This window comes from Adiantum capillus-veneris, chromosome 10 (genome assembly GCF_014529385.1).
Source record: "Adiantum capillus-veneris isolate H3 chromosome 10, ASM1452938v2, whole genome shotgun sequence".
Classification (NCBI taxonomy): Eukaryota; Viridiplantae; Streptophyta; class Polypodiopsida; order Polypodiales; family Pteridaceae; genus Adiantum; species Adiantum capillus-veneris.
Genome location: NC_140940.1, coordinates 27,237,097 through 27,259,057, shown reverse-complemented (window position 1 = coordinate 27,259,057; position 21,961 = coordinate 27,237,097). Strand labels below are relative to the sequence as shown.

General features: G+C 43.3%; 2 protein-coding genes across 3 annotated transcripts in view; one reads left to right on the top strand and one right to left on the bottom strand.

Moving 5' to 3' along the window:
• The window catches only part of LOC147448593 (uncharacterized), a 58,094-nt gene extending 41,371 nt beyond the window's left edge, over nucleotides 1-16,723 (top strand). For both annotated transcript variants that reach the window (XM_086521161.1, XM_086521162.1), the window contains 4 exons: nucleotides 15,637-15,777; nucleotides 15,956-16,075; nucleotides 16,152-16,247; nucleotides 16,368-16,723. In XM_086521161.1, coding sequence (XP_086377287.1) covers nucleotides 15,637-15,777; nucleotides 15,956-16,075; nucleotides 16,152-16,247; nucleotides 16,368-16,478 — 468 coding nt within the window. In that variant the 3' untranslated portion in view covers nucleotides 16,479-16,723. The remainder of the gene's footprint in view (nucleotides 1-15,636; nucleotides 15,778-15,955; nucleotides 16,076-16,151; nucleotides 16,248-16,367) is intronic.
• On the bottom strand, nucleotides 736-1,598 carry LOC147448594 (uncharacterized). The gene is given in 2 exon segments (XM_086522510.1): nucleotides 736-1,175; nucleotides 1,178-1,598. Coding segments are annotated over 2 exon segments (861 nt in total).
• Nucleotides 16,724-21,961: the final 5,238 nt, after the last annotated feature.

The window sequence follows — 21,961 nt, the reverse complement described above, 5'->3', positions numbered from 1 at the left end:
CTGACTTTCTCCTGATCTCTGACACTGTGTCGGCGAGGATGGCGATGACGACGACTCAACGACGATGCGCTGAAAACGCAGATGCTGAAAAGTGAAAACGCTGATGTGCTTGACTGATCTGGCGTTGGAATTTGCAAACGCTAGGCTTGATCTGCAAACTGAAAACGCCAGGTTGATCTGTATCAGAAACGCTAGAGGAACTGCTCCCAAAAACGCTAGCTGCTGCTGTTGGCTGAAAACGCTAGGCTGTCTTCTGCCGGTCTTGCTGAGGAGAGAACACTGCAAGTTGCTGGAACTTCTTCTGTCTCTTTTGCTTAAAACTGTAGCTCTAGGTTTCTTTTATAATCCCTTAGCAATTTGCCCTACCTACTTTTCCAACAAAAGCCGCTTATTAATAAATAAATGAAAAATGTGTATTTTGGGAAAAAGGGTTCCATGCTCTGTAAAATGCTCATGATGGGTACTAAATGCCATGCTAATGAATATGATGTGTGCAACCAGAGGATATGCAACTAATCTAAGTGCCTGGACATGCACGGCTTGCTCAAAGGCTCAAAACGGTGCCAGAACACTTCCTAACTTGACCTGAACCCTAGACCTGAGATAGCTTGTCCACATGCACATAGGGTTAGATGTGCACGTGACAACTATGATGCAATGGGATGCTAACCTATTAACCACGGCCATACCTTTAAGATGTCCGCCAAAAAGTGAAGGCAATAAATGCTATCAAACTTAGAAACTTTTGCAAACAAATTTGGAGCATTTGCTAAGTGCTTTGGTTTCCAATAAAATAGCATCAAGAGAGGTACACACCTTACACACCTTACTTATGGTAGATGATCTACTCAACCACCTAATGTCAAAGGTGTGCTCCATTTTCAGAACAGGACATGCAAGTTCCTCTTGTGTACTTGTCAACTCCTCCAATCTCTTGGAACTTGCATTAAAGTAAGATGCAATAGAGTTAACAAGCTTCTCAAGACTTTTTGAAAGCTCTCTATTTTTAGCAATATTTGATACAGCTAAGGCTGCCCTATGTGCCACACAGTGGATTGACGTTAAGAATGGATTGACATGTTTTTTGAACAATGCCGCAACCCCATTCTCCTTACGAGTCATTGTTGAGCAACCATCACTGTCAAAAGCTATAAGCAAGGTCAAGCTTACTTTTTTTTAGCTGTGTACGTTTAAACAACATTAAAGATGGTTTTTGTTGTTCCATCATTTACACGTGCAATGCCATAGAAACTGCTAGTTGGAATGCACTCATCAATAAGATAAGACAAATAAATAATCAGATGACCATGCTTGCAAATGTCATTGGACTTATCAACTTTCTTCAAGGTAGAGTTCGTTAGGTACTTACCAATACAGAATACCATTTCAGCACAAGCCTTATCGTCGTTGTACAGACAAGTGGAGTATGGAACACGACAATCTTGTAACAATCCGATAAAATCAGAAAACGCATAATATTTTTTAGCCATGTGATATGAAACTTTGAAGAGTGTAGCTAAAGCGTCATCTTTGAAGCTTTCTACCTTCTTCATATTGTTTTGAATGCTTTCCTTCCCTTCAAAAAGGAAAGCATCCATTGCATTTAAATGGCACTCGGTCCTACAATGAGCTTTTAACTTGCTAAGCTTGAAATTTATAGAACCTTGTTTTGAATAGACACTATGATGATGAGGATATTTCAAACAAAACTTACAATACAATTTTTGCTGCCTCCTCATTATATACCAACCATTCGAACTTTTGCAGCCAATCTTCTTGAAATGTGGCACGTTCTTCGATTTTTCTTTGTAACTCTATCTTCATTGCTAAAGATAATAAAGAATTCTCATCAGTAGAAACTGCCTTTGGTAAGTTGGACAAAAGTTCACCTTTCTTCTTCTTGACATTTATCTTGGACGGATTAAGCCGTGCCCATTGTAACAATGTGCCTTGCCTTTTTTTATTACCTTTCTCACCATCTTTCTTACCCTTTTTGGTACCTTTTGTCAGTGTAACAGGGAACGGGCGGAACAGTCCCTCGCTGTATCGAAACGGAGTTCCAACCGGTGCAATCTACCGAAACGGTGATGGGAACGTTTTAACGTGCCGGAACTGGAATGTAACAGCGGAACGGCCGGAGGGGGGAGGGGGGGAGCAAATTTTGAAAAAATAGCCATTTTCAGAAATTTGAAGTTGGGGAGCCACTCTCACCCTCTCTCTCAAGCTTGAAGTCACAAGCTCTCAAGCTCCATCCCTCCATCGGAGTCCATCCCTCTCTCAAGGCTCTGGCCTCAAGCTTCATCCCTCTCTCTCAAGCTCCGTCCGCAACCACTAACACGCAACCGACAGTTGAAACATGCTTAACCATGATTCTAATTGTGCAACTAGATGTTAGAAGGTTGGCTTATAGTTGTTTACTAACTTATAGGTTGTTTTGAGGTTGATTTTAGCGTTTTTTGAGTGTACCATTCCGGCGTTCCTGTTCCGGTACCGTTCCAAAGCCTCCCATCCCGTTCCGCGTGTAAAAAACTTGGACACCCCAAGTCAAGATTCTACCGCGACACAACAGAGATTCACTTCAAAACAGTTCACAAAATTGACACGGCCCGACGTAGGTCCATGCCCAGAGGTATTGGCCCCAAAGACTGGCGGCCCTTTCGGTATTTCTTTTTGTATTAATCTGTGCTCAAAGTACAAGAGAGTAGGCAGGTGCTCACTCTCAGACTCTGCGTCCAGATGCTCTGAGAAGTGAGGCCTTGCCCACTTATTTAGATGTTAGGTGCAGCGGAATGAATGTTTGAACTTTGCTCAAGATGAGTGCTCCGAACTGTGCTCAAGGTTCCTTTTGTTCTTATGGAAGGGAGAGCCTTCCGTTCTTAATGAGAGTGCTATGATCACAAACAAGTGAATGGACACTGTGCGTGCAAGTGTATGAGACTGAGAGATAGAGAGAGAAGAGAGATACAACACCAGAGACGTTGTAAAACCCTCCTCCGAAGGCCCCACTCTCGTCGGCGAGAGTGGTCTACTTATGATTGCACAATCTGGTACAATGGGAATGCATGTGACTGATGCAAGTCTAGGCTATGTTGACGATGACGACGAGACCGACCTAAGGGCTGAAATCTGCAATCTTGCTACTGCTGCCCAAAAACGCTATGGGCTGAAATCTGCTACGGGTCCAAAAACGCTGATTTGGGGGCTGTTTTCTGTGGGTCTTTGTCGTTGAAAATCTACAGGTTTAGGGCTGAAAACTGAGGTGTCTTTAGGCTGAAAACTGATGGTCTTTCCGGGCTGAATCTGCTACTCTTTAGTGGTGATCTTTGATGGTCTTTCTACTGCTGAAAGTCGCTAGGCTGAAGACTGCAAAGGCCGCAATCTGCAAACGCTGGATCTTCAGAAAACGCTAGGGTTGAAGGCTTCCCAAAAACGCTAGCTGATGTCTTGTCAAAACGCTAGGAACTGGGTTTTGGTGGCGATGATGCTAATGCAAAAACGCTATGCTTGGGACTTGCTTGCGGCGAGGATTTGTTGATGAGAAAAAACGGTAAGGCAAGGTGCTTGATGGAGAAACGCCAGGGGGATGGTTCTTCTTGCTTGGTGGGGGAAACCGCCAAGGGCTTGTTGAGAAGTTGCCTGCTGAGCTTGGCTCCTGTTGCCTCTTCTGCCAAATAGTGCTAGCTCTAGTTTGCTTATATACAAACTTACTCAATTTGCCCTACCTACTTTTCAACAAAAGTCACTTAAAAATAATAAGTGAAAAATGTGAAAAATAGGTAAAATAGGCTAATGCACTGGAAAATTCCCCTGAAGTCTGATGGATTCTGATGGGAATGCTTATGATCATGCTGTGTGCAACCAAAGGATATGCATCTACACTAAGTGATTGGGCATGCACGGTCTACGAATAGACTCACAAAAGTGCCAGATCACTTCTAATCTAGAGTGACTGGACTGACTGAACCTTATTATGCTGTAGCTTGTCCACGGATACATAGGGTTGGATGTGTCACGTGACATCTCCTCCTTTTCAAAGTGAGGTACTGGTACCGAATTGTATGGCGTTGAGCGAGATCGCCAATAGCATCTGGAATCTTGGAAGAGACTCTTCGCCGGGCCACTATGATGTGTGGGTCGTGCGGTACTTGAACTTCATAAAGGTCTGCAACGCTGGCTTCTTTGGGCCGCGCCGAAAGCGACACAGTCTTCTGTGGCTTCTTCAATGCTTCAACTTCGTCGAGAGTCATGCTTCTTTCTTCTTCGAGAATCTCCATGTCTGAAAATTCCTGAAACCATTTCCAACACAAAACCATGAACATACCTATTCCATGTAAAGTGAGTGGAAAAAATCTCGTCTTTCTAAAAGACTGTGCATGCAATGTAGATGAACAAATAGACGGAGTGCTAAACCGTTCACCACACACACGCAAACAATGAGATCGAATCTTGTCGTGCTGATCTAAATAAATCAACTGTGGCAAAACACAATGGAAATGCCCATGCTTGGTGTGCATACTTTCTTGTGCTCTTTCTACAACTGTGTCATGCGAAGGAAGAGACATGAAATGTGACTTCCTTGAATGCCTACTTTTTAGCTTTTCATGAATAATCCGCTTACATCCGTGCTCATTCATGAGTGAAACGTGCTCAACGTTAATATGTCATGCCTAGGAAAAGGGATCACATAAAGACGCTGACTAAAATACAGGAAGCGATCACGAATGAAACACTCGTACAATGCGTGCGTATCAATCATGCGAACACAAAATACTTCCTGTAAGGGTTCTTTGGACCTAGGCTCAAGAGCCAAGATCGCTTCTTCCTGAATGATCGAATCGTCTTGTGGGGGTTCTTTGGACCTTGACTCAAAAGCCAAGATCGGTTCTTCGTGATTGATCGAATCTACAACGAGGTTAGCTTCGCTAAAAAGCATCCACTAACACATCATCCTTGTGAACAATCACATCATCTTCATGCAACTCATCATGCTTGTGAGGAATCACATCTTGATCATGCAAATCATCATGCTTATCATTAACATCCAAATCATCATGCTTATCATTGTCAATCAAATCATCATGCAAATCATTATCATTTAATTCATCATGCTTCTCATAATCATGCAAATCCTCTGTGTCATGCTTTGGAGAAGAAGAGACTAAGAGAGTCTCCTTTTCCTGATTCTCTTTCATCTGTGCCTGAATTTGAGAAAAGAGTCGCAACATCTCTTGCATTCTTGCCTTGGTCTCGCGATCAAATTCTGCTTGTCTTGCTTTATTCTCGCGAACAAATTTGGCTTGACTTTCTTTTTCTTCCAAGTCGTACTTACGTTCTATGGCTGCCACTTCTTCTTCGTAGTCACGATCTATGGCTGCCATTTCTTCTTCGTAGGCCTTTCTGTCTACTTCTCTTTCTTGGTCCAACTCCTCCATAGGAGTTAGCGTAATCCTTGACGTAGATGGGGAAGAGGGAGGGTCGGAAAAATCTCCTGGTGGGGAAAATTCTTCTTCGCCTGTCTCATGCTCATCACCTCCAAGCGAAGTAGCCATTCCGCTTCAAGTGATGACCATTCTGAAGTCGTGGGTTCTTGTGGGTTCTTGTGGTCTTGAGGTTCTTAAGTTCACGAGGAACTTGGGTTCTAGTGGGTCTTGGGTTCTTGAGTGCTTGAGGATCTGAGGTTCTTGAGGTTTTCTTTCGCTTGCAAACCATGCTTGAGAAGGATCTTCTCTTCACCCGAGTTCTACTCCTTTCTGCGGGCGCACCCCTTGGCGGCCTTGTGCTCACACCAAGGTTGCTTTTTCCCACCTCACGTCGATTGGCCGGCCGCTAAGTGCACGGTCCGCTCTCAATGAGTGAAAAGAGACACAAGGGGAGGTTGGACAAGCCCTTCTTTCCTTGGATTCCTGTCACTCTTTCAAAAACACGATTAGGAATCGACACGTCCAAGCGAACTTGGGTTCGTGCGACCTCAACAAGCAAAAAAAGAATTTGTGGTTCTTTCCTTGAGTGATACAGAACAGTGCCAAAGCTCTGATACCAATGTTAGGTGCAGCGGAATGAATGTTTGAACTTTGCTCAAGATGAGTGCTCCGAACTGTGCTCAAGGTTCCTTTTGTTCTTATGGAAGGGATGTTAGGTGCAGCGGAATGAATGTTGTATTTTCTCAAGATTAGTGATCTTTATTGCTCAAGGTTCCTTTTAGTTCTTATGGAAAGAGAGAGCTTTCCGTCTTGTAGAGTGTTGTGGTCACGAACAAAGTGAGTGGATATTGTGCGTGCAAGTGAATGAGACTGAGAGAAGGAGAGAGAAGAGATACGACACCCGAGAGGTTGTAAAACCCTCCTCCGAAGGCCCCACTCTCGTCGGCAAGAGTGGTATACTTGATTGCACAAATGCGTACAATGCAAATGCAATGGACTGATGCAAATGACGACGACGACGATGACGGCGACGACTTGGCCGAAATCTGAGATCTTCTAGATGCCGAGTTTCTTGGACTGTTTTGGGGCTGAATTGGTCTACTTCTATTTGCTGTCAAAAAGAAGCAACTGCTGCGGTTCTGAGTGGTCTTAGGGCTGATTCACATGGCTGAAATTCCCTGTTTGGACGAGGAATTTAGGGCTGAACAAAAACACTGAAAAACTAGGGTTCAAGGCTGCATTTTTGGGGGGAATTCTTTGGCTGGAAAAACGCTGGACAGCAATGAGATTAGGGCTGAAATCGCTGGTTTATTGCAGATCTGAGGGGCTGAATTCCTTGCAGTGTTTAGGTGCTGAAAACGCTGCAAAGCTGCAACTAAATGCTAACATTAGTAAATCTGGGGGCTGCTGCTAGTGAAGAGCAAAAACGCCAGGCATGAGGGAGCATGGAGGGCGATGTCTGACTTGGAAAAACGCCAAAGGAGAGGGCCTTATGGCGATGGCTGTAGAAGGGAAAAACGCCAGAGGGGGAAGTTGGTCGGCGATGGGTCTTGATGCTGAGGGGGTACTGCTGAGAAGTTGCCTGTTGAGCAGGGAGCTCCTGCTGCCTCTTCTGCTAGAAAGTGCTAACTTGGGTTTGCTTATATATTAACTTAGCAAAATTGCCCTACCTACTTTTGTTGGAAAGTCGCTTAAAAATAATAAGTGAAAATAATCAAAAATAGGAAAATAGGCTAAATGCACTGGAAATTCCCCTAACTGATGCTAATGGATTCTAATGGGAATTCCGATGATCATGCTGTGTGCAACCGGAGGATATGCATCTATGCTAAGTGACTGGGCAAGCACGGTCTACGAATAGACTCACAAAAGTGCCAGATCACTGCTAATCTAACTTAACGGATCTGACTGAACCCTGCTGTGGTGTAGCTTGTCCACGGACACATAGGGTTGGGATGTGTCACGTGACATCCCCTCCTTTTCAAAGTGAGGTACTGATACCGAACTGTATGGCGTCGAGGGAGGTCGCCAACAGCATCCGGAATCCTAGAAGGGACTCTTCGCCGGCCCACTCTGCTGTGTGGGTCGAGCGGTACTTGAACTTCATAAAGGTCTGCAACGCTTGCTTCTTTGGGCCACGCCGAAAGCGACACAAAGTCTTTTGTGGCTCCTTCGATGCTTCAACTTCGTTGAGAGTCATGCTTCTTTCGTCTTCAAGAATCTCCAAGGCTGAAAATTCTGAACCCATCTCCAACACAAAACCATGAACATACCCATTCCATGTAAAGTGAAGGAAAAAAATCTTGTCTTCTCTAAAGACTGTGTATGCAATGTAGTTGAATATAGAGACGGAGTGACAACCCGTTCATCAACTGTGGCAAATCACAATGGAAATGCCTATGCTTGGTGCTCATACTATCATGTGATCTTTCGAAAACTGTGTCATGCCAAAGAAGAGACATGGAATGCGACTTCCTTACATACAAACTTTTCAGCTTTTCATGAACAATCCGCATAAATTCGTGCTCATCCATGAGAGAAACGTGCTCAACATACAATATATCATGCCTAGGAAAAGGGATCGCATAACGATGCTGACTAAAATACAGGAAACCTTCATGAATGAAACACTCGAACAATGCGTTCGTATCAATCATGCGAACACATAATACTTCCTGTGATGGTTCTTTGGACCAAGGGTCGAGAGCCAAGATCGGTTCTTCCGGATCTATCGAATCTTCATGTGGGGGATCTGTGGACCTTGACTCGAAAGCCAAGATCAATTCTTGGTGATTGATCGAATCTACAACGAGGTTAGCTTCGCTAGAAAAAGCGTCCACTAACACATCATCCTTGTGAACAATCACATCATCTTCATGCAACTCATCATGCTTGTGAGAAATCACATCTTGATCCTGCAAATCATCATGCTTTTCATTGGCATCCAAATCATCATGCTTATCTTTGTCATCCAAATCATCATGCTTATCATGGTCAATCAAATCATCATCATGCTGCACATAATCATGCAAATCCTGTGTATCATGCTTTGGAGAAGAAGAGACTGAGAGAGTCTCCTTTTCCCGATTCTGGTGCATCTGTGCCTGAGTTGGAGAAAAGAGTCGTAAGCGCTCTTCCCTTCTTGCTTTGATCTCGCGATCAAATTCTGCTTGTCTTGCTTTGTTCGTTGCTTGTCTTTCTGCTTCGGCTTCTGCGTGTCTGTATTCCATTTCTTTGAATTCACGATCAAATTTGGCTTGTCGTTCTTTGGCTTCCAAGCGTGCTTACTTGTACTCACGCGCTATGGCTGCCATTCTTGCGGCATGTCTTGCTTTGCGTTGTAAAGTCTGTTCCATAAACAACAGCTTCAACTTCTCCATTGGAGTTAGTGCAATCGTTGTCGTGGATGGGGAAGGGTCGGAAAAACCTTCTGGTGGGGAAAATTCTTCTTCGCCTCTCTCATGCTCATCACTTCCAAGCGAAGTATCCATTCCGCTTCGAGTGATGATCATTCTGAAGTCGTGGGTTCTTGTAGGTTCTTGTGGGTTCTTAAGTTCACGAGGAACTTGGGTTCTTGGGGGTCTTGGGTTCTTAAGTTCACGAGGAACTTGGGTTCTTGCGGGTCTTGGGTTCTTGAGGTTCTTGAGGTTCTTGAGGTCCTTGATTCGTGAGAATCTTGGGTTCTTGAGGTTCTTGAGTCTTGAGGGTCTTGGGTTCTTGGGGTTCTTGAGGTTTTCTTTCGCTTGCAAACCGTGCTTGAGAAGGATCTTCTCTTCACCCGAGTTCTACTCCTTTCTGCGGGCGCACCCCTTGGCGGCCTTGCGCTCACACCAAGATTGCTTTTTCCCACCTCACGTCGATTGGCCGGCCGCTAAGTGCACGGTCCGCTCTCAGTGAGTGAAAAGAGACACAAGGGGAGGCTGGACAAGCCCTTCTTTCTTGAGATTTCTGTCACTCTTGAACAAAACACGATTAGGAATCGCCACGCCCAAGTAAACTTGGGTTCGTGCGATTGCAACAAGCAAAAATATTCTTGTGGTTCTTGTGGCTCTTTCCTTGAGTAATGCAGAACACTTCCAAAGCTCTGATACCAATGTTATGTGCAACGGAATGAATGTTGTATTTTCTCAAGATTAGTGATCTTTATTGCTCAAGGTTCCTTTTAGTTCTTGTGGAAAGAGAGAGCTTTCCGTCTTGTAGAGTGCTGTGGTCACGAACAAAGTGAGTGGATATTGTGCGTGCAAGTGAATGAGACTGAGAGAAGGAGAGAGAAGAGATACGACACCCGAGAGGTTGTAAAACCCTCCTCCGAAGGCCCCACTCTCGTCGGCGAGAGTGGTATACTTGATTGCACAAATGCGTACAATGCAAATGCAATGGACTGATGCAATGGGACGACGATGATGACGGCGACGACTTGGCCGAAATCTGAGATCTTCTAGATGCTGAGTTTCTTGGACTGTTTTGGGGCTGAATTGGTCTACTTCTATTTGCTGTCAAAAAGGGGCAACTGTTGCGGTTCTGAGTGGTCTTAGGGCTGATTCACATGGCTGAAATTCCCTGTTTGGATGAGGAATTTAGGGCTGAACAAAAACGCTGAAAAACCAAGGTTCAAGGCTCCTTTTTTGGGGGGAATTCTTTGGCTGGAAAAACGCTGGACAGCAATGAGATTAGGGCTGAAATCGCTGGTTTATTGCAGATCTGAGGGGCTGAATTCCTTGCAGTGTTTAGGTGCTGAAAACGCTGCAAAGCTGCAACTAAATGCTGGCGTTAGTAAATCTGGGGGCTGCTGCTAGTGAAGAGCAAAAACGCCAGGCATGAGGGAGCATGGGGGCGATGTCTGACTGGAAAAACGCCAAAGGAGAGGGCCTTATGGCGATGGCTGTAGAAGGGAAAAACGCTAGAGGGGGAAGATGGTCGGCGATGGGTCTTGATGCTGAGGGGGTACTGCTGAGAAGTTGCCTGTTGAGCGGGAAGCTCCTGCTGCCTCTTCTGCCAGAAAGTGCTAACTTGGGTTTGCTTATATATTAACTTAGCAAAATTGCCCTACCTACTTTTGTTGGAAAGTCGCTTAAAAATAATAAGTGAAAATAACCAAAAATAGGAAAATAGGCTAAATGCACTGGAAAATTCCCCTAACTGATGCTAATGGATTCTAATGGGAATTCCGATGATCATGCTGTGTGCAACCGGAGGATATGCATCTATGCTAAGTGACTGGGCATGCACGGTCTACGAATAGACTCACAAAAGTGCCAGATCACTGCTAATCTAACTTAACGGATCTGATTGAACCCTGCTGTGGTGTAGCTTGTCCACGGACACATAGGGTTGGGATGTGTCATGTGACAAGGGAGAGCCTTCCGTTCTTAATGAGAGTGCTATGATCACAAACAAGTGAATGGACACTGTACGTGCAAGTGTATGAGACTGAGAGAAGAGAGATACGACACCAGAGACGTTGTAAAATCCTCCTCCGAAGGCCCCACTCTCGTCGGCGAGAGTGGTCTACTTATGATTGCACAATCTGGTACAATGGGAATGCATGTGACTGATGCAAGTCTAGGCTTTGTTGACGATGACGACGGGGACGACGAGACCGACCTAAGGGCTGAAATCTGCAATCTTGCTACTGCTGTCCAAAAACGCTATGGGCTGAAATCTGCTGCGGGTCCAAAAACGCTGATTTAGGGGCTGTTTTCTGTGGGTCTTTGTCGCTGAAAATCTGCAGGTTAAGGGCTGAAAACTGAGGTGTCTTTAGGCTGAAAACTGATGGTCTTTCCGGGCTGAATTTGCTACTCTTTAGGGCTGACCTTTGATGGTCTTTCTACTGCTGAAAGTCGCTAGGCTGAAGATTGCAAAGGCTGCAATCTGCAAACGCTGGATCTTCAGAAAACGCTAGGGTTGAAGGCTTCCCAAAAACGCTAGCTGATGTCTTGTGAAAACGCTAGGAACTGGGGTTTGGTGGCGATGATGCTAATGCAAAAACGCCATGCTTGGGACCTTCTTACGGGGAGGATCTGTTGATGAGAAAAAACGCTAAGGGAAGGTGCTTGATGGAGAAACGCCAGGGGGATGGTTCTTCTTGCTTGGTGGGGGAAACTGCCAAGGTCTTGTTGAGAAGTTGCCTGCTGAGTTTGGCTCCTGTTGCCTCTTCTGCCAAATAGTGCTAGCTCTAGTTTGCTTATATACAAACTTACTCAATTTGCCCTACCTACTTTCCAACAAAAGTCACTTAAAAATAATAAGTGAAAAATGTCAAAAATAGGTAAAATAGGCTAAATGCACTGGAAAATTTCCCTGAAGTCTGATGGATTTTGATGGGAATGCTTGTGCAACCAAAGGATACGCATCTACACTAAGTTATTGGGCATGCACGGTCTACGAATAGACTCACAAAAGTGCCAGATCACTTCTAATCTAGATTTACTGGACTGAGTGAACCCTGTTTTGCTGTAGCTTGTCCACGATCACATAGGGTTGGATGTGTCACGTGACATTAAAGGTACAAAGGATGCCCAAAAGCAGAGCCCCAAAAGGATTAAACTTAAAAGCTTTTAATCTCAAAAGCAATTGTCTCAAAAGTTGTCAGAAAAATCAGCCAGCACAATTTATGGAAATCTGTACAGGCTGCTACGCCATCAGCTAGCGCAAAAAGAGAGATTCTTTAAGGGCGGATGTCACAAACTGCTGACGTAGCCACTGAAGAACGGAGCGAACTTTGCAGATCCCAGCCGAGGGGCCTAAACCCTAGAAGCAGCAGAAGAAGTAGAAACAGTTTCACCAACTTGCAAAGTTTTGCCGAGTGGCCTATTTTTTTTAAAGACAAGCTCCCACCAACTTGTGGGACCCCGTCCGATGGGGCCCAAGTGACCTAAAGAGATTAAAAGCGAGACCCACACACACAGAATTCCGTGGAGCATGATGATGTGGCATCCGTGAGGATGCCCGCGTTTTGTGTTGGCAGTGCCACGTGGCAGACATTACAAATTTCCGCATTTTGCGCTGCTGACATGGTAGTTGTACAGGTTTGCGTAATTTGCACTGGCAGCTTTTCATGCCAGTTTTTGGGACCAAATGCTTTTGAGTTTGAAAGCTCTTCATGTAACTGCTTTTCATGGTCGAGGGCCTCTAACTATGAGCCAACGGCTCATTCTCCGGCACGCTTCCGCGTGGAGGTGTAGAGGATGGAGTATCGGTGTTGTACCTTGTTCAAGCAATATAGAAAAATACCGAAAGGGGCGCCAAGGTTTGGGGCAAGTGCTCTCTCGGGGTGGAACTCCACCACTCCCTGTCACAAACGAGAGTGCACAACCATATAAAATACATTCAGATAAATAGGATTTATCACTTATTATTGAAGCCAGAGAGAGAGAGAGAGAGAGAGAGAGAGAGAGAGAGAGTACTGGGGACCAGAAGATGGGCTGGTCCCCCCCCCCCCCCCCCCCCCTACTATACTACAAGCACTTGAACCGAACGTATTACCACGTTCGTTCTAGAATAAAACTTGATGGTTCCCGGAAGCCTCAGCTTCCGATTCCTAGGGCAAAACCCTATTCCAAGGAACTTTCGTTCCTTATTCCAAATCCTTGAGAATCAAGGTTCTCGCCTCTGGATCTCACCTTCCAGACTCGGGGCATGACATCCCTGCAACTCTCTTTTCCAACTCTGTTTCCAAAGTCCTCTTCCTGTAGAACAACTCTGCTTTCCTGGACGCAAAGTCCTTACTTGGGAGTCTCAACTTCCGGATCACAACTCGAGAGACTACCTCTCTCCGATCCATGGATCTACTTCCCAAACTTGGGTACGAAACCCTTGGGCTGATCTGGCTCTAGTTCCTCAGAGCGCTTTTCTCCTGCAGAGGCTCATGCCTTCCTTTGTTCCTACTCCCTCACGAAGAGGAAGCACACCTGCAATCAAATATTCAGAGATCATAACATGAAAATCGTCACCTTCAAAGTCTCGACGCTCGAAACGTAACTCGGTTCTCGAAAAGCAATTCCCCAGAAGAGATCGCTACATAGAAAATCCTCTCTTCCAGTCCTACACATAAAAGAGGTGTGTTCTCGGGTTCCTTCTCGTAAATCAGCCCCGTCTACGACGTTTATGGGCTGAAAACAGAGAAAAACAGCAGCTTGTCGCGATGGAAACATGCTCCATAGGCACTTCTTCGCGAGGGAACTCGCGCACTGGGTCTTGGCGACATCGGGTACACTTGGGGCAGCCATGGGCATCGCCGGCAACGTCTTCTTTACGATTGAAATCTGCAGCAGCATCTCCCCTTGTGAAAATTGATCCCCTCCTTTGAGTGAGGGCATGTGATGCTTTTCGAGCTCCTGGCCACGACACTAATAGCAGAGCATTCGCCGCTCGCGTAGAGATCGTGGCCGTTTTTTCGTTCCTCCCCCCCCTGCGTTGTTCCGCCAGAAAAAGAGAGAAAAAAACGCTGGCGGATCTCTTGCCTTATTTATCAGATGGCTGCCCACTTATTAAGTGGGCGGCCGGTCACCTTTAAAAATGGTCTGAATCTGTCCAAAAACTCAATAAAACCTTATAAGTTAAAATAATGCTTTCACAACACTTCCCAGGTGTCCCTGGATGCAATCACATGCACAGTTGCAATGCAGACATAGATTTCCTCGACTTCCTCGCGGGAAAGCATCTGTTTTCCCGAAAAGCAATCCCGCTTTCTCAAAAAGCATTTGTTTTTCCTCAAAGTTTCCTCTGAACCCATCTTCATTCAAGTGCTTGCTTCTCCTTGTGCACAATACCAACACAGTTTGGAATTTCCTCCCGACTATGGATATTCCCTTTCTGATGCACTCATCACCCACCTTGTGACGCATCAGGAATACCCATCACCTAGTCCTTTCCTACCGAACTTACGGTACAATCTCCTTCGCGATGCTCTATGTCACCCATCCTATGACGCATCAGAGATGTCCGTTCCCGGATGGTCGGATACTTCTTTCTGATGCTCCTTGTCACCCATCCGATGTGACGCATGAGAAGCACCCGTTCCTGGAGGCCTTATAGATATTCCCTTTCATAGTGCTCCCGTCATTACTTTGAATGACGCACTAGGAATACTCTGTTCTCGGATGTCTCCAGTGAGAAAAACCCTCTTACTTAAAATTCCAATAATTCATTTAGAATTATTTTTCCTGGTGTTCGAAGCGAGAAAACCCTCTCACTTATAAATCCAATAATTCATTTAGAATTATTTTTATGTCAGATAAAGCCAATTTAGCAACACTCCCCGTCCTGTGTCGTGCATCTCTTTCCGTTTAGTTCTCATTTGAAGTGCTTAAAGATGTTCAGTCTGTTCTTTTCCATTGGCACGTGGTGCCCGTCAGCCTACCCATCCGGCATTGAGGGTACTAACTTATGATCATTGGGTGACCCAAGGGGTCACCTATATAGCTACTTTGGTTCGAGCAATCACTAATAACCTTGTAATTGTTGGCTAAATGTCACTTATTAATGAGTTAAAAAACCCTTAAGAAGATGTGCTTCGTGTGCTGTAGACTACCTAGGCGAGGTACTAATACTATTGTAAGGGAACGACGCTCCCCAGTGCCTACACCTAGTAGACATTGGCTGTGCTCATGTGCAATTAGAGGGTATGCAACTATTGTAAAGTGCTTGGACATGCATAGAACACTTCCTAGGCTGTCCTAAATCCTAGAAGTAGGAGTTAGCTTGTCCACATGGACATAGGATTTGTGCACGTGACAAGCGAACGCCAACCCTCTAGTGTCTTCAGTAAGGTGTTCTGTTTTTCTATTTTGGTTTTTTTTTCAGCTTTGGTATTGCTACAGTGTCTTCACTGTCTGTTCAAGTATCTAGCCGGTTTTAGTGATGACAGAGCGCCAGTTGATTGTTCTTCTGAGAGTAATCCGATCCAGCTACTGTAACAATTCATCATGGAAGTAGCACCACTTCTGATCTGGGCAAGGAGGATATGAGGAAGTGAAAGGAGAGGTTGAAGAGGATGTTAAAGAGGTTATCGAAGTTGAGGAGGAGGTAGGAAAAGAACAGTCCATAAATTTAGTGAGGGGCTTGAGTGTTCTACTTATCCATTGTATATGAATCCTAGCACACATTAGGTTTTAGGACCATGTTCAGTTTGTAGTCTTAGTTAGAGGTTATGGAACCATGTGGATGGATATACTAGACTCAGTTTTGTTTCTCTATTTTATTTGTATACATGCAGATGTTAACAATGACAGTGAGCTTGGCGTATTTTGTATACGACTTCTTCTGTTGCCTCTTTGACACAACAATCGATTACTCTAACGTCGTTCACCATACTGTTAGCATCAGCAGTCTTGCATACTCCGTGTTCGATAACAAGGTACGGATTTCTTTTCTCATAGTTGACAAATTTGGGTGAATTTTGATTCTTGATTTAGATTGCCTGTCAGTATAGTCTAAAGGCTTTGATGCAAAAGCATCGATTACTGAAGCATTGCTAGATTGGAAGATGTCTGCAGCCTATTTGAGTTTTGCAGATTTTTTGAGTTTGTCTGCAGTGTGGAACAGAAATTGTGATGTGCCTTTGGCTTTCGGAACTTTCCAATCCGTTTATGCATGCACGTGAGCTTTTGAAAGAGCTGGGTCTGAAAGACACGATTTTGGCTCTCGCAAACGATGTAAGCTGCAAATGACATTTACAGTACGGGAGTGATGTCTTGCTAAGTCATGCTAATGCCTTCCTGTCGGTTCCAGATTTGTTTTGCTCTGGTTTTTGGATTTGCCAGGGTTGTACTCGGACCTTATCTGGTTTATTTGACAGTATTTGCTGATAACCCAATAATGGTGAAGGTATTCCTTTTGTCGAAGCTGGAACTGCCTTTTATCCAAAGCGGACGTGCCAATGTACTAAGCTTCAATGTCCTGCTTATGTTGGATCCATTCATACTGAAGTTTCTGATGTGGATGCAGGTAGGAGCCTTGGGTATTCAGTTTGTCAGCATCTTCTGGTTTTACAAGATTGCAAGAATGGCCGTATACAAACTCTCGGGAGGAAAGAAGCCACCTAAAAAGAAGCTATAAAATTATTGGAGCCGTGCTCGAGCATTTTACAATTGACGCGTCATTTAAGCCTCTTATTTTGTGACTCAATTATTGTTTGTTAACTACTCTGGATGGTCCTTCAAAGCCCTCAATGTATGCTGGCTTTGTTTGGGCAATGCAGATTGCCAGAGTCCAGTGTATTTCTTGGCCACACAAGTTAAAATTTAGGTGGTGGTGAGATAATTACAATTTTTACGGTTCTTATTCAGAATTTTTCTTCTGCATTTTATGATTTGTGGGGGCTACCTCTATGTGGACTCATAGTTGATGATCTCTTGGGTGGTTACCAGCTCTTGCCAATAGCCATAAGCGAAATGACCATTGGCAAGGTTTCCAGGGACTCTACCTCCCTTTCAACTTCACTCTTGGTATTCCTCTTTCCCCTATTGCCTTTTATGTTGCTTCTCATAAGAGCAAGCTTGTGAGGGCTGGAGAGGGAGCCCTTGGGTTTTATTTGCAAATAGAAAAAATTAACTAAAGCGAGCTATGAAGAAAAGAAAAGTTATCTGGCTCTGATTGCTGAAAATGGGTGATTTGGAAATCCCCAAATGGGCTTACTTATGAAGCCTAGTATTGCACCAACCATCTGAAAGAGTCCACCAAATGCAGTAAGGAGAAGAGGCACGGCAAAGATGTTGAGATACTACTGGAGTGTTTTGGCAATACCATAAGCTTGCGCACGCGCGTGTGTGTGTGTGTGTGTGTGTGTGTGTGTGTGTGTGTGTGTGTGAGAGAGAGAGAGAGAGAGAGAGAGAGAGAGAGAGAGAGCTTCTCATGGAGTGTGTTTCTCTTGTTTATGGTTTCTTAGAGAGTGCAGGCCTTCATGGTCTTATATGGTATGCATGAACAAAGAGGTGTTCTCAAAATAGTGTGAGGAATGGAGAGTGAGTCTCTTGAATGTGTACATTGGGTGCATCGGATAGAGCTTATGATCTGCAATGCCCTCAAGGATCCCCCTCCAAGGTGCCCCCATGTAAGATAGCGATGAGGGCTAGGCTTTTGTGCAAGATAGTGGGGGTAGTTTCCACGTAACTCTCATTGACATTGTAAGTTTTAGTGAGGTAGTATCCCCTCCACACTATCTTATGCAAGGCTGTTTCAAATGGGATCTACGCTTGGGGGCATTTGAGCCGCCCGATGTGCATTTGCAAATTCGGGGCTAAAAGTAAATTTGGGTAGGCTTGTAAATTCGTTTTGCTTTGCACCCTTGCTCTAACCATTGTGCCCACATGCGTTTATTAGAATATAGGTGATTTGGGTTTGATTTTGTATATGTGGCCGGATTTGTAACTTCGGGGCAATTTTGTAAATATAAGGCACCCCTGGTCGCCCGATCTGATGGCCCATGATGAATATGTCCCTTGATTTTTGCCTCCACCGTTGATCCCATTTGAACTCGGCCATGTGATATAGTGTTGAGGGCAGTATCCTTCTCTTCCTTAGTAACTTCTATTGTATCCCCTTTCGGGTGTTTGATGGCTTGACTTGGATTAAGATGATCTTCTAAAGTAGTGTTTCCGGTGTGCTGCTTCGAAGTTGTTCAATGGGAATACTGTGTGCATATTGAAAACATTTCTCCTTACACATGCTATTTGTATTGTGTTTTATAAAGGAGTGGGAGAATGTGTGTTTTTTTGTGTGGCCTCTTGTGTCTTTTGGAAGCATTGAGCATCTAATAGTGCACGTAGTATTGCACCAAACATAGTGTCATGTATACATAAAATGCTTCATCTATGGAGATCAAATGCTCGAGTTTGGTACATTGTCAAACATTTATGGAGCCTTTTTCATTTCTGATGTGTGTGTTAGATCTCGCTTTGCTTCCCTACATGAAACCATATTGGGAGAACATAATATTTATGGCAACTTGTACATAGTTTTATGGAATCAATCATAACAATCTTCACATATCTTACCAGTTGCCTTTTAAGTTTTCATCAAACATGAGAATAGTATCCCAATTAAAGCCATGAATCACAAGACATGGTTAGTACAATGCAAGCTCTTGCCTTTTGAGTGGCCAATTTCTTAAGCGCTCCACATGCATCTCCGATGGTAAAGAAGGCATATATGAAAGAGAATGATGGCATGACATCTTTTCCACGTTTTGTTGGGGCAAAGATGTGGATATGTACACATTTGCATTTTGAAAAAAACGCTTCAAACTTTTGGTCTCCATGTACATTGTTTGGCATGTGTTGTTATATATCCATTATTTGATCGCCTTCTGTGCTCTTTTGGGAGGGTGTTGCCTTGTAAATTTCGAAGGGAATGTATGCTTTTGAGAAACAAAGGATTGAACGTCTTGTCAAATATCCAATTATGTACATTGTGTTGTGGTGCCCTCATAGTAAATGGCACCTAGATTTTGAAGTTCTCTATTGCTATACAAGTGAAAGCAACAAGGGTCTTATTGAGAAAGTAAAGTTCGATAAGGGAGGTCCACCATTGATATTATTGGGGGCTTTGTGTTTTCCTCTAGAAAAGAGGTGAAAGGAAACGACTCATAAGTGATGGGCTTATGACTAAGTAGAACTTCAACATGTTGAAAATCCAATAAATAATGTTGCATTCCATTCAATGTGTTTTGGAAAAAAGATACTTTCATTTGCTTACAAGTGCTTGTAGCATTTTTTCCAATGGATGATGCTACATTCCGTTCAATATGTTACATCAGAAAGGTATCATCATTTCTTACATTTGGTTATAGCATTCTTCCCAAGACCATGACCATCTGTCCAAGGATGATCAATGGTGCTTAAACTGTGTATAGTGCTCAATCTTTTAAATGATCATATATTATATTTTCTTTAGTTTTGATATAACTTGTGTCGAAAGAAGTGTGCATGGTTCACACAAGGACACTTTGACAAAGTATCTTTCCATTGCATCAAACCTTATTTCAATAGTGCATTCATTGAGTATATCCACAAATTTACCATACTACTATGCCCAACCTCATTTCATAGCAATGATTTCTTTTAAGAGCTCTTAACTATCATTTTATATACCCTGCATCATGTTCGTCTTTGATATTTTGTACTAGTGCTGTACATGGACCCTATGGCGCTCTTCTTACTTTACATCATGCCATGTGAGAATGTAATAACAGTTGTTTGTCCATTTCAACATACGAACACCCACTTAGCCTACCACCGCATTTTTAATATATTTGTACTCTATTATTTTTTAAAGCTAGTGCAGCTATACTACGTGTAAAACTTGATTCTAGAGTAGTAGCGCCATTCTATGAGTTGTGAAGTTTTCATGATATTTGTAAAGGCCCATGTGAGCCTAGCTATTGACCATTTAGAAAGCCTTAGGTATAAAAGATAATAACTTTAGTATGAAAGGAAGGCTTATCTTTTGAAGAAGAAGGGGAACTCTGTGTACGTACGTTGAAGTGGTCGAACAACTCTAACTTGTTATCGACTTTTCTAATGATTGAGTAATTCTATTTTGATTATGAAACTTGCATTGTGTCTATGTCTCTTGTACTTTCATTTGAATGTAAGCATCGTCAGTTCTGTTGAAGTTTGTCGTAAAGTGTTTTTTGACTTTATCTTCAGATTTTGGTGCTCAAAACTTCATTTCATGTTGTTTTGATGATAGGAGAGCGATATTAGACCTTAGGATGACCTGTTTGAATTCTTATGTTGCAATTTTTATGACCTGGTTCATAGTGGAGTGCAATTCTTATACCTTGTTAGAATGCTGTTAGATAGTGTAAGCTTGTCTCCCAAGACCTAGTGTAGCTTCCCCTAAAATTTCGTGGCTAGCCGAGTTCGTTTAGTCAATGGAAACACGCGATGATTGAAAGAAGTGAGACATGACGTAGACATATTTTCTGATCATTGAGGTGATGATTAGCTTGTAGAGCCTGATTACATTGCTTGTTAGATTCACTTCTTGAGAATTGACACTCTTAAAGAGTCTCCGTTCCCCATTCGAGTCACTTCCATGAGTATTGACATGAGTATGGTTAGTACCAGAAAGCTATGCTATGGATGTCCGTCGTGGCAACCCGCTAACATTGGTGCCGTAACCGGGGAATGATCCTTAGGTGGTGAATGACCTAGTGCGTATTTTGAGTTTTTTTGTCTAGAGATTAGTCTTTCCATTTCATTTACACTAGCAACAAGGTAGCTAGATGGAGTTTAGTACTCGATAGAGTCTAGAAGTCGGGGACTTGCTAGATCTATTATGGAGAGGTAAAGATAGTTATCAGTAAGATAGTCAAAAGCATTTCATTCGTCGATTTTCTCATTACATATAGAGCATCGTACCGTTTATCGTTGCGATGCAAATTTCATTGTTTTGTTTCTTTTCAACACATAAGAGTAGGGTAAGCAAAAACCATCACCATCAAATTGGTTTGAAAAGCAATTGAGTGCCATACATCCGTTAGGTCCTCTACCTCCCTAAAATTCTCAAGGAAAACCTTCTTGACAAGTCAACATTTGTGAAGTTTGAGATGATTTCAACGAAGACTCATACTCATCATAACATGTCCTTGCATCGTCTTTCAAGCAAAAGAACAAAATCTTTAGCATAATCATTGGATCTTTCTTATTTGCAATCAAACAAGCAAACTCCATCTTTTCAGTGAATGCATCGACATCCTTACCTACATGACCATAAAAACTTGGAAAATTTGCCATTATAGCCATCAAAGCTGTCAATTGAAGGTCACTTGAAGAAGATCCTCGATGGCGGGCATCAAAACATTATACACCTCTATAGCAATGTCTTTCAATAGCGCTCAAGACATAAGACCAACTCCACATATGGCATCAAAATAACCTCAACAAAACCACAACTCAAAAGCATGTGATCCCCTGGGAAAGCACACACCTACCCAAAAGATCACCATGGAAACTAAGCACCTGTCCTGGCATGGATTTACAACACACGACAACCAATGCACTTGAAGAAAATATCTCCCCCCTTCAAAAAACGATTCTTCAATAACAAAATTTCAAAGTGTATACACTCCAAAAACCAAGCGAGCTTCCACAACTTACCCTACACCAAAATGTATCCTGCGTGAAATAGACTATATCTCCCAAACCACAACCCCAAAAGGGAAGCTTTCAAGCCTCAAACATATGTGTACTTTTTTGTTAAATTTTACTAAAGACCAAAAAATTTGAACCTATGCACCTCTATGTGAAAAATTGGCACGAACAGGAAGCTGTCCTAGCACGACTACACATAGGGACGACTAATTGAGGGCAAAAAAATGAATCAAAAAGCATGAAGAAGGCACAACAATCCAAAGCCTGATTTTTTTAAATATTTGGCTGAATTTTTTATGTTTGTACATGATTTTTAGTTATATACAAGGCATACTCTAAAAAAATCACTACAGACACTTATGGCAACTCGACATGTGGCGCTAGTCAAGCGACTTGCACTGCAATTAATCTTTTGCCTTATTCCTGTTCTTATCTTGATATTAC